We start from the raw sequence: 12,680 nt of genomic DNA, 5'->3' as shown, positions 1-12,680 counted from the left end.
AGGAGAACCGGAGGCTATTCCAGAATGTAATTGATGGTTTAAGATTAGCAATCCCAAAGTATGCCCGTCAGGTGTCTATCGATGTATTTGTTTGCATGATTTGACACTTTCACAGTTTCTTAGACTGATAAGAACAGACCTCTGCGTCTAACGCAACCATGTTCATGATTATGCAAAAATAGAGAAAATTGAGTCTCTACAGTCTTTAAGGACTTTACATCAGGTGTAGGGAACAGAGTTCTTGGACAATTAGTAGGATTTTATTACTTCTGTCTTTATAGTAGTGGTTTCGGATCAGCAATACTATCTAATATAATGTGATTACTAAGTCTAGATTTGTTATTGATCTCCCCTGTTTATTAAAACTATTATCCTAATCCTAAAAATCCTGTTGTGTGTCGTCCTCTACTCTACAGACGAGCCAAAATTCTCATCTTCCCCTAAAACGCATTCAAAGCAGCCATTGCGAAAGGCCCGATTCATTTTGGGACTATTTGTATAGGTTGCACCTGATTACCATCTGATTGCTTTTAGTGGTAAATTGAACATACAACATGCACATTCTGCGACAAGTCACAATTTGTGAATGCTTCATACATAGAAAATCTAAATTGCCGTTAGGAAACTCGCATTAGTGCTTCCGTATTTGGAGTCCCAAATTAGCGATTCTGTATTATGTTGTTCCACAAAAAAAGCAAAAAATACACTTTCATACTCTAGAAAAAACTTTTTTTTAGCAGTCAAAACCAGTTGGCGACTGATTACTGAACTTCTAACTGCTCGTACATCTGGCCCTTACATCTTCTTGATGTACTGATTGTGCTAGGGGCTAAAATACTATGTCATTAAAAAAAGAAAAATCTTGATCCATGCATGATGAGCTTAGCTATGTTACAGACGAGGTGCAAATACTACCTCCTTAGAGTGTTCAAGCATGATCAAAAAAAAGCAAACTATCTTGAAATTCTCCGAATGGGTAGATACAAAAGTCTAAACCGCTATAGATGCCACCCCCATTAGACAGGAAGCAATTTCTGAACCAGAAAAAGATCTATTCACAATCTGTTCCCTATTATCTCCACCTAACAGTGCCTTATCCCTCCTCTTCTCTGCTTTATAAACGGAGATGTGACTTTATATCAGCCAAGTTCTTTCCTTGTCTTTATCTACCTTTTTTGTAGTCTTTGCCTGTCTCTTAGTCATTGTCTCACTCTCTTCCTCTCATGTCTCACATTGTTCTACGCTTACGACCTTGGAGTACACATATGTCAAGGAACTTAGGAACTCTACAAATAAAATCTGCTACATACCAACAAGCAAACTTGAAGTTACACCTGTTAAAAAAAGTTTGGATAATAGCTTACTGCTAGTACACAACCCTGAACTCTGGTACTCGTTATAGATAAGGGATGGGCATTATTTACTGTTTGCTAACAAGCAATCATAAGGTGTTTTATTTCCTATTGCTATGCTTCAGAGTATCTGACAAAAAATGCTCACTTTCAGTATTAGGTTGATTGCTGTGTTGTACTTCTCTTCTGTTTCGGTGATATTATTTCTGAAAATGAAAAAATGCAGAAATTAAAAAAGGAAAAAATTCGAGTAGCTGCTCTTACCCAACGTGAAAGCACTCCATAAAATATATATTGGTAATACTATACTTTGTAGATCAGTGTGCTTTTATTGGATGTAAATCCAAAAGTTAGTTATGCTTTTCTAAATAATTCTTCAATCCATACAAGAAACATTTTATTTTTTCTTGAGTTTGTTCCTTGACATAAGCTTTCTGCTCTTGTTAAAGGTATTGCATCTATTTTCAATTTCATGTTTGTTTTTAGGTGCTCACAATTAAAATGTTTGAGTGTTTCTCCCATTTTACAGACAATTCAACTGGTCGAGTGTTTTTCTTCATTTCATTTTATAACTTGTGCACTTTTCCTCTCTAGGTTATTAATGCATCATATCCGGGATTGCTTACCTGAGTTAAAGACTAGAATAAATGTTTTAGCTGCTCAATACCAGACTCTGCTGAACAGCTATGGGGAGCCCGTGGAAGACCAGAGTTCAACCTTACTGCAGCTGATCACCAAATTTGCAACTGAATATTGCAACACAATTGAAGGGACTGCAAAATATATTGAAACTTCAGAGCTGTAAGCATTGCTCTAATTGCTTTTATAGGTCTGCTTTGATCCTGCCGTCTTCCCCCATGTTTTATGGATGGCTTTGATTTATTTCTGATTATGTGCCTTCCCTCCAAGAACGTGTGACAGTTTGAGAGGATTTGGCCAGGTGGTAGACTGCACTCAGATGGAAATGGGTGTCTATTAAATGATAAGCATTAGTACCCCGAGGGCACACCAAGAATACATCTTTGCTTTGCATGTAATCTGTTAAGGTTATTTTGAAAGGTTTCAGCTGCTATCTCATTTTGTTACCTCTCATGAACTGTTGGTTATCTCAAGGTAGGAGGAAGGCAGTGCTTAATTTGATCCGGTGGTTGCCAGTGGAGGCCACAGGCATTCATTTATGAGGACCGGCACTTATTTTCCTTACCAGACATATCCCGAGAGCAAGAGAGGGAATAACACACAAAGGGGAAAAAGGAAGAAGAGAAAGAAGAACAAAACCATCACTAAGGGAAAAAGGAACCTGCAAGAGTGAGATAAAAGGGTAGGAAGTGTCTGGTAGTGGTAGAGCGCTGACGTTGGTTCAGGACTATACAGCCTTGGTATTCAGTACATTGAAGTTTCATAGCCCCAGCAGGCACTTCTAGGCACTGCTTTGGGCACCAGCGCTCCTTTTTCAAATTCAGCACTGGAGGAAGGTGGGGGCACAGTGAATCTAGATCTTGATGTATTTTAAGTAGGATATTTTGCATGTAGGTCACCTGGTGCTGCATATTAAAGATGTATTTAAATAAATATGAAAGATTTTGACATAGAAACAATGCTCGGTGCTGAACGTACCTCTTCTGCAAGACCTTTTGTAGCGGTAGTATAAAATCATTTATTAAAATTGAAGTGATACGAACATGCTTAATTGAAATACATCAAGACAAGAACAGTGGTTCCTTCAGGTACATTTAGCTACTACGTTGACACTTGGGGTTGAATGAACCTGTGTCACATGATTGTAACCAGCATAGTTGCTAACTGAAGTGGTATCTGAATGAACCATTGTTCTTGTTTTTATGTTGATACCCAGGTTCTCCTGAATATTGGGTTTGTTCCTTCACTGCTAAGTAACTGAAATTCATGTGAACCAAAATGTTATTTTAAAAGTGAAAACAGAGTTAATCTAAACATAATTCTTTGTAGTCTCCAGCACAAACCCAATAGCCAAGGAACTACTACAATTGTCCAATCCCAGACATGTAGACCAGCTCTTATATCCAGCCTTGCACATTGATTACATAATATATAACTAGGTATTTATATCCATGCAGTTTTAAATAGTGCATGCCTGGCCAAAGTGAGTTGGAGCATTTTACATATACAATACATTACCATCGTAGGACATGTTTATTAAGATACGCAGTAAGACGAAGTTATGAAGGTAATCTGACAAAAATGTATACAAACATCCATAGTTTAATTTCTTCCAGATCAAGAACATGTAACAGTACGCCGCAATAGTACTGCAAGACGAGAAAGAAAGAAAAATGTAGTGCTATGTAACTAAATTAGGGACAGGGATGCATCTGTGGCTAAAGGTCTTTCTATGCAAATTTATAGCAGGCAGATAGAGGAGACTCCAAGGAGGGAATACAAGGTAGAGAGAAGACATGTTTTAGGTATAGGCAAAGCAGAGAGTATCTGGTCCAGAAGGAGGAAGGGACAAAAGGTCTGTGCATATGATTTAAATATTCACAGTAGAAAATTGTAAACTATGATAGCTTAAGCCACTCCTGGAAAATACCTTAGAAACAGAAGGACTTTCAGTCCATTTAGAAACTTTGCAGGACAGGAAGTTGTACACAGTCAGCAGAAGTGAGTTCCAAAGTTTGAATGCACTCCCAGATAGCGAATGAGGCATAGTTCTCTGTTTTTTGAAGGCTGGTGGCCTGTGGAAAAGGAAGTCTTGAGTTGCACAATAGCACTAGCCACCAGAGAATTTCTTTTGGCTTTTCTACTAGATATGGGGGTGTAACTCAGTGCAGTGCTTTGTGAGTGATTATATGCCATTTTGTGTTGTACTGTAGCTTCAGTGGGAAGCTACTGAAGCAATAAAAAGCACTGAAGGTATTTGGTCAAATTTTTTGCATTCGGGGACAAACCACGCTGTCACATATAATACTCTTTCAGTTGAGGGGAGGAGGGGAGGAATGAGGGGGCTGGATAGCTTCCTGGTATTCCTTTCATTAGTGAGTTATTATAATCAGTTACAGAGCGAACAAGGGTGTGAATGAGGGGCTTCTGATTATTCTCAGGAATAAAGTGATTGATACGCCATAGCAATCTGCGTTGAAAGCTTACGGTCCTTGCTGTGCCATTGATTTGGCATTGGAGATTGTCTGTTATGAATATATATCTTGTATTTTCATCTATAGTGGGTTCTGTCCAACATACTTGATGAATCAATTCATGATTGTAGAAGTAGATTAAAGTTCTTGGGTAAAATTAGCAGGAATTTGGAAAGTGGATTACGGACTCTTGTACCTAATATTTGAAGGGTAGTAGCTAGCTCTTCATTAATTTTCAAGTCTTCCCCTGCTGCTTGATCTGTAGTCCGCCCTCCCCGGTATACCCCTGCCAATCAGCCTTTGCTTGTAGCCCCCTCTTGTATGCTTTCCCCTACCATCATGTGATGCCTTTTATCCTCACTGTATTATTACTCCCTTCAATATTGCAAAGCTGATAGTACTGAAAGGGTAAAAGGAAATGAATTGTTTTGCACTTTGCAGATGTGGCGGAGCTCGAATCTGCTATATTTTCCATGAGACCTTTGGCCGAACATTGGAGTCTGTCGACCCTTTGGGTGGACTTACCACTATTGATGTTCTCACTGCTATCAGAAATGCCACAGTGAGTATGAAATGGTGATTGCTTTCTGTTCAGCTGTTGGTTGTGTTGCTGGGCGGCATTTGAATTACTTATGACCGATTCTAAAACAAATGAACATTATAATTTAGAATCGAAGTGCTTGCATGTACATAATGAAAGCTTTAATTCTCCTGGCATAATTCAGAAACAGACTATTTTAATGTCTTCTGGAATTTTGAACAATGAAATCTTCACTTGATGCTTGTTAAGGTTGTATTTAAGCAAAAGTCAAGTTTTACTAACCATACAGTATTCCTTGCTAATTTGCACTTTTTCAGTTTCAGTACTTTTGTAACTACTATCCTATTTAAGGGTGTATTGGTATTTTAAATGGTATTTTTGTCATAGGTTATTTGAAGCTCATGGATCCTTTCAATTTGCTAAATGCTTAGCACTTTTACTGCAATCAATCAAGAAGAAAACAGCCATCAGCTTAGCTGTAACAAAGTTATACTACTTCCTTCCTGAACATTACTCTGATACCCGTGTTTTGAAATTTCTGTGGCAGCATTTATGATAATGAGAACAACATTAATAATAAAAAAATGTAACTACAAGTAGCATATAATCCAAAGAATATACAGTTTTGATCCAAAAACCAGTACATCACGCTAAATTCTTATACTTTGCAATAGTCATCTGATCGACTACAAGCAGTTTTATCAAATGTGACCCAACTCATTGCTTGCAGTTAAGAGGAGCACAAGAGGCAAAGATGGTTCTGCACAACTTCTGCTGGAGGAAGGGCAGCTTACCTATGCCCACTCTACACTCCTCCACCGGTGTAAATGTAAGGTATAGCTATTGAGCAATGCATAGTGCACCAAAATAAGAGCAAAGCTTACGTTAGTAAGTTAATTTTCACTGAACTGGTCTACCGACTGATGGAATTGGAATTAGAAAGTTCACCACAAATACTTTAATTTTCAATATCGGAAAACCAGTTCTTCTTCCATTAAACAAATCTTTAGTGACCAGTGAAATTGGAGGCCACCCATTCATAGCGAAAACAAACTTTCCCTGGTTCTAGCCCTACGACTGCCATAGATGAAAAGACTTTTAAGCGTCTGGAAACTAACCTTCAAGTCTGTAAATTTTGTCCCACACAGGCAAGACTCTAGGAAAAAACCATGAAGTCAGAGTTACTAATTAGCACTGTCTGTCCCAGCAGACTGTCAAATGGAGACATTATTTTGGACAAGTAAAGACATCAAGGTCATAGAAATGTTGAGAAACATACATGTTATCAAAGTAATTCTGATGTTGAGTGATGCTAGAGTTTCACAAATATGGCTGACAGCTGCGAAACTGGATCAAGCACATGGATAGGAGCCAAATATACTTAAAATAGTAGAAACTCATGTCTAAAGATTGTAAAGTAAATGAAGGCTTGAAATTAGCAGTCTCTCTCTGCTATAGATGTTGTTCTACTTTGATGGTCCCACAAAGATGTTCAACTACAAATATCTTGGATTTGCATTCAATTTGAAAACTAACGCTTTAAACAACTTGGTTTCTGTAGGTTAAAAGATCAATCGTTACCTCTGCCTTAGCTGTTCTTAAGGTAATTTGCTCCTTCTCTGAGGATGAACTCTCAACACACACACACACGTTAATATCATTAATGCAACAGGTAGAAGATAGGAAGTTACAGCTGTGAAGTTTATATTTGTTTCAAGATTGTTCACATTAGGTAATATTGGCCACCATGAAAACTGTCAAAACCATTAATATTAGTAGATGTGTTTGTCCTTTAACTGTAATTCTAAAATGGTAGTCAAATATTTACAAGTTAACATGCTGCACACAATTTTATATCCCTATACTGGCTGCATCAATGTGATTTGGTCCTTCACAGATTTGAGCTCAGTGCGGTTATAGACAATCTGCATTTCTTTCTCCGTTTATTTTGCTACAGCACCTTACCAAAGTTACATAACAGTAAGAAAAACTACATTTCCCATGATGCAAGGGGACAATGTGATAGAAAAAAAGTCCAACAGCCATGAGCCAATCCTGTGCCATGAACACCAACAACTTCCTTCGAGGGACGCTCTATACGCCTCTTTTTTCCTGCGACCATCATAAGCCCTTCTTTGATTAATCTTGTTTGCCAGCGTCCGATCCTAAGTTAAATAAGGATAGTTGTACATTTTAGCTAAGTAACCTTTCACAAACAATTTCAAAAGAAACATTGGCAATCATAATCCAGAAAGATTAAACACCAATCAAAGGCATATGGAATAATCTAAAATGAAAACGCTTTACTCACCACAGATACAGAGGTGTTCTGGGAGGGTGCTACTGCAAGGGTGGGCTAATCCTCGTCTCTGCGTCCTTAATAGAATCAAAACTTTCCTTTACAACAGCTTGCAAATTTTGTATTCTAGGACAGGACCGGAGGCTTCAGATTAGGCTAGTTTCAAGCTTATCCACCACCAAAGAGGCCAGGGAAACCACAGGTTTAAAATAAAACCTTTTGAAGGTGGAGTCGGAGGACCAAGCTGCGGCATTGAGGATGTCATCTAGCTGCGCCCCTAGGAGAAAAGCCTTAGATGCCATTGCACCTCGCACCAAATGAGCTCCAAAACGGGGAGTAATTACACCTGCCTCCTGCATAGCCCAACGGAACCATCTCTCAATCATGGGGGATGAGACCGCCCCATGTAGTTTAGTGAGGGGTATAAAAAGTTGATTAACTCCCTGTGGATGTATGTCGATAGTTGCCACTTCATAGGCCTTGAGTGCCCTAACCACACATAATTTTGGGACATCAGGAAAGGTAGGCTAGGACACTAACCTTTAATTAGTCTTGGTTTGTCTAGAAATATGAAAAGTGACTCTGTCAGGAGTAAAAACTCTGCCCGTAATATCCAGGGCTCGTACATCAGAAATCCTACGGCATGATATGAGACACAAAAGAGATGCGAGTTTAGCTGACATTTGCTTTCTAGTTAAGTACTTATTAGATTTCCAGAATTTGAACAAGTCCAGCACCTTGTTTACAGCCCAGAGAAACGAATAAAGAGGTTCAGGAGGCACAGATAACCTTATACCCCTTAAAAGCATTCACACCATTGGGTGTTCCACAAGAGGGCAGCCATCCACTGGGCAGTGGCACGCCGATATTGCAGAACGAAAGGTATGAATTGACCGGAGGGCCAAACCTTCTTTTACCAACTTGGCTAAGAAATTAAGGACGTGGACAACATTCGCACCATCGGATCCACCTGTTGTTGAAGACACCAACTCCTCCAACGGGACCAAGTGGTGCGGTATCGTTTGTTGGTGCTCTCTGCCCAAGATCTGGCGAGAAGAGAGGCAGCGTCTGCCGAAAGGCCTTGCACCTGCCAGCGTTGCCGGTAGCCCGCCAGGCCATCAGATGAAGTCTGCCCGTGGCAAGGAGTTCATGTGGATTACCCTGAGGAGAGCAGAACCTAGGGGTAGACGGATTGGAAAATCCCAGGAAAGTTCCATCAGAACTGGAAACCAGGCTTGCGTCTCCAAATCTGGGTGATCACCACCAGATCCGCCTGTTGTCAGACGCATCATCATCACGAAGCGGGGAAAAGCGTACACCTGCTCTTCGCTCCAATCCTGAAGGAAGGCACCCACTGCCAGAGCTTCCGTATCCAGACACCAACTGTAGTACCTCTCCAGTTGGGCACCCAGACGAGAGGCAAAGAGGTCTATTGAGAAGGGACCCCAACGAGCCTGGAGTTCCAGAAAGACTGAGGGATGAAGTTTCCAGAGACTGGTGTCCTTCCAATGGCGGGAGCACTAATTTGCCACCAGATTTGATGCACCTGGAAGATGCTCTGCTGACAGAGACCTGGTTGGACAGATAGTAATCCTAGAGATCTCATGCAAGGTCCGATAAAACGCTGGATCTTGTGCCTCCTATATGGTTGATGGAGCGTATCGGGGCCATGTTGTCCATTTGGAGCAATACGCAGCATTGAACCTTGTTCTTGGTCCAACATTTCACCGCGAAAGAACCTGCCATTAATTCCAGGCAGTTGATTTGAAGATCTTGTTTGGAGGAGGACCATTTTCTGCCGGTAGAAACTTCTCCGCAGTGGGTGCTCCAACCGGAACCGCTGGCTTCTAATTCGATCACCAGGTCTGATTGAGAACCAAAAATGGTCCGACCGTTCCAGGCCTCCATATGTGAAATCCACCACCGAAGTTCGGTGCTGGCCTCCTCTGAGAGGCCTACAAACTGTAATAAGTGAGGCCCGTGCTCAAATGAAGTGCCTTGGGGCGCTGAAGGGCCCTGTAGTGAAGGGGACCCAGAAAGATGGCCTGTATGGAAGAAGACAGAAGCCCCACCACCCTGGCTAGGTGCCATAAGGATATTGTGTGCTTCGTCAACGTCTGTCTCAGTTTGTGTCTGATCTTGGAGAGTTTGAAATACGGAAGGGATAAGGTGGCCTTGACTGAGTCTATCATGAGCCCAAGAATTGCATCTTCTGCGAGGGAACGAAGTCAGACTTGAACTCTTTGATCACAAACCCCAGTGACTCCAAAAGCGTCACTACCTGTTGCTGCTGGGTGAGCAAGCGGAAGGGCCATTGATTCAGGAGTATATTGTCCAAATAAATTATGAGATGTACACCCTCTGCTCGGAGGCACTCCACCACTGGCTTCATTACCTTGGTGAAGCACCAAGGAACGGAGGACAGACTGAAAGGAAGTGATGTGAATTTGAAGACCTGTAATTTGCATTGGAACTGCCGGAAACTTCAGTGAGGGGAAATATTGGCACCCTTAAAAATGCGTCCCTCAAGTCCAGCCGCTCCATCCAGTCTTGTGACTGTAGGAGGTCCTGAAGGAGGTGAATCCCCTCCATTTTTGAGTGGCGGTAAACAAGCTACTCGTTTAATTCCTTGAGGTTTATAACCGGGCGGAAACCCCCGTCCCGTTTTACCATGACAAAAGTGTTGCTGAGAAAGCCACAAGGATGCAAGGTAGAATGGAAGATCACTCCCTTGCGCAACAGTTCTGAAACCGCCTTGTCTATCCGATCCGCCTGGTCTTTTCGAAAATACAGGGGTTACGGGCGTACCGTTTTTAGTTGGCAACTTGAAAACCTCTATGTGGAACCCTGCAACCGTCTGTAAGACCCAGGCGTCAGAGAAGACCAATTGTGAAGAAAAAATTGCAGTCTGCCCCCAATCTCTACATCCACCAAGTACTCAAGTCTCACCTTGCTGGTTGTTGTAGGAACCATTTCCGCTGCCCTCTCTACGGCGTGGATAGGTCTGGTAGGGTAGAAGTTCATATTTCTCTGGATCTTGCAAATGTTCTTTACACATCTCCGATTACTTGAAGGAGGCTCGGTTATAGGGACGGCCGGTCGAGCGGCCCCTGCCACGACAGGCTGCACCAAAAACACTTGGGGTAAAGATCCACTTAATATATGTTTGGGCTTTATCTAAAGAGTTGAATGTATTTAAAAACTTGCCCAACTCTTTCACTAAGGGATCTCCGAAGAGATTGCCCTCTGCCACTGGGCCAGCACCTGAGGTGGCCAGATCTCCAAGCTTGGGGTCTATTTTAATAAGTAAGACCTGTGCCTCTCTGTAGAAATTGCTGAATTGGCGTTCCCCCAGAAAAATTACCGCCCGCCGGGCCCTTTAGAGAGAATATCAGGGTAGATGAGAGTACCCGAGGCCTTGGCAACCTCGACCATGTCCAGGATCTTCACCAAGGGACTTGCAGCATCTAAAAGCTTATCTTGGCACACTCTCCACGAGCGATCAATGCCTTTTTTGGGGGTCACAAATAAATTTAGCCAAGAAAGTAGCCATCTTGGGGTCCAATTCCAGTGTGACCGCCACTTTGCCCTCTAGGGCCGCTCTTGTGCATTCTGCCTTCAGACAACTCCTCACCTCCTTGTCTAACGGTTTACGTACCCAGGCCGCAATGTAGGCAGCAAACTTAGGGGCTGGAACCCACTCGGCGGACCTCGGATGAAGGAGGTCGTCTGGATTAAGCATGTCACTAGTTACCTCGGGAAAGGCTAACTGATCCCCTTTTGCTGGGAGCTAGGGCCTACTCAATTCGCCATCCCCATCAGACGTCTGGTGGGACTCATCTGGATCACCCTCAGGCGAAGCAACCGGGAGACCAGAGAGTCCCCCTAGATCCTCTGCTGGTTATATGGGCGCTCAGGGGGGCGGGCATCCATAAATGCTTTTTTTAGGGCACGCAAAAGCGTCTAAATCCATGCCATCCTCTTCCGGACGCTTCCGGTTTGCTTCCAGGACACTAGTGGAGGGCTCACCCGAAGGTAGGGGTTCTTTAGACCCCGCCAAATCTTCCCTCGAAGGAGGGGTTGTTGGCATTGAACCTGAAGTCGTTCAATTTTCCTCTCCAGGGGCACAACCACTTGATACACCGCTTTGAGGATAGAGGAGTCCATCACCTGAAAGAAGTGATCATCGATGGGCATATAGGTGATCTCCTCCCCTTCCTCCTCCTAATATTCATCATAACTTTCCATAGCAGATCCCTGCACAATTAAGCCCACAATAGGGGTAATGGTAGGGAATGAAAACCCTTCAATAAAAGATTGCCTCTAGCAATTTATGGAAATTAAGCCCTGGGACCACTGCTCCCTACTGATAATGAGGGTATGACTGGCTGGGCTGGGACGGTCCCAATATGCAAATGAGTGTCTTACCCGCTTTGCGAGTGATTTGCTCCAGGCAGGGTTCTCAAAAAATCTAATGCCCAAGCGCTAGCTGCGCTAAACTAGATAATATTGAACTTCCCTAGCATGAAGCGATAGGCACTGCCGAGCCTCAAAGCCTTCCTAGTCAGAGCTTTCATGCACATTTAACGCCAGTGGGGGGCAGGGTTCGCCATCACCTCCTCCATCACATCGGACTGGTGGGTGCTGCAAATCGTCTGAAGGGGGCTACTCCCTCCCCTTCGAGGCGACCCTTCCAGCCATGCCACCGCAGTGCCATCGCGTGTCGAGGGATCACTTGCAACTTCTGCAAGTGATCTTGGCCAAGGGGGCCATCGAGCGCGTTCCTGGGCCTGAAGTAGGGTGTGGTTGTTACTCCCACTACTTTCTGGTTCCCAAGAAGTGTAAAGGGGGCCTACGCCGTAACTTGGACCTGCAGAACGTCAACGGCTCCCTCCGGAAGGAGAAGTTCAAGATGCTAACTCTGTCTCAGGTCTTAGCTGCCCTAGACCCTGGAGACTGGATGGTAGCGTTGGACTTGCAGGACGCTTATTTCCACATCCCCGTCCTGCCGGCCCACCAGCGTTACCTGCGGTTCACGGTAAGCCAGGAGCACTTTCAGTTTACCGTGCTCCCCTTCGGCCGGCCTTACCAGTGTCCCTCGGGTGTTCACGAAAGTGATGGCGATGGTCGCAGCTCATCTGCACAGATTAGGGGTGTCAGTCTGTCAGTCTTCCCCTATCTAGACGACTGGTTGTTGAAGGCGGGCTCGCCCCAGACAGTCATCAGCCACCTCCAGACTATGGCCGACCTTCTGCACTTGCTTGGGTTCTCCATCAATGTGCCGAAATCACACCTGAGTCCCTCTCAGAAGCTCCTCTTCATCAGAGTGGTTCTAGATATTCAGGCTCTGATTCCGATCTTTCAGCCTTTATCCT

The 12,680-nt window shown here is 43.3% G+C and overlaps 1 protein-coding gene across 4 annotated transcripts in view; it reads left to right on the top strand.

Annotated features, from left to right (window-relative positions):
* Window positions 1-12,680, top strand: part of DNM1L (dynamin 1L) — an 829,340-nt gene that overhangs the window by 467,587 nt on the left and 349,073 nt on the right. For all 4 annotated transcript variants that reach the window (XM_086952767.1, XM_086952765.1, XM_086952764.1 and 1 more), the window contains 2 exons: window positions 1,947-2,153; window positions 4,907-5,027. In XM_086952767.1, coding sequence (XP_086808893.1) covers window positions 1,947-2,153; window positions 4,907-5,027 — 328 coding nt within the window. The remainder of the gene's footprint in view (window positions 1-1,946; window positions 2,154-4,906; window positions 5,028-12,680) is intronic.

Source organism: Lissotriton vulgaris, chromosome 1_2 (genome assembly GCF_964263255.1).
Source record: "Lissotriton vulgaris chromosome 1_2, aLisVul1.2, whole genome shotgun sequence".
NCBI lineage: Eukaryota > Metazoa > Chordata > Amphibia > Caudata > Salamandridae > Lissotriton > Lissotriton vulgaris.
This window is presented reverse-complemented; position numbering and strand designations above follow the sequence as displayed.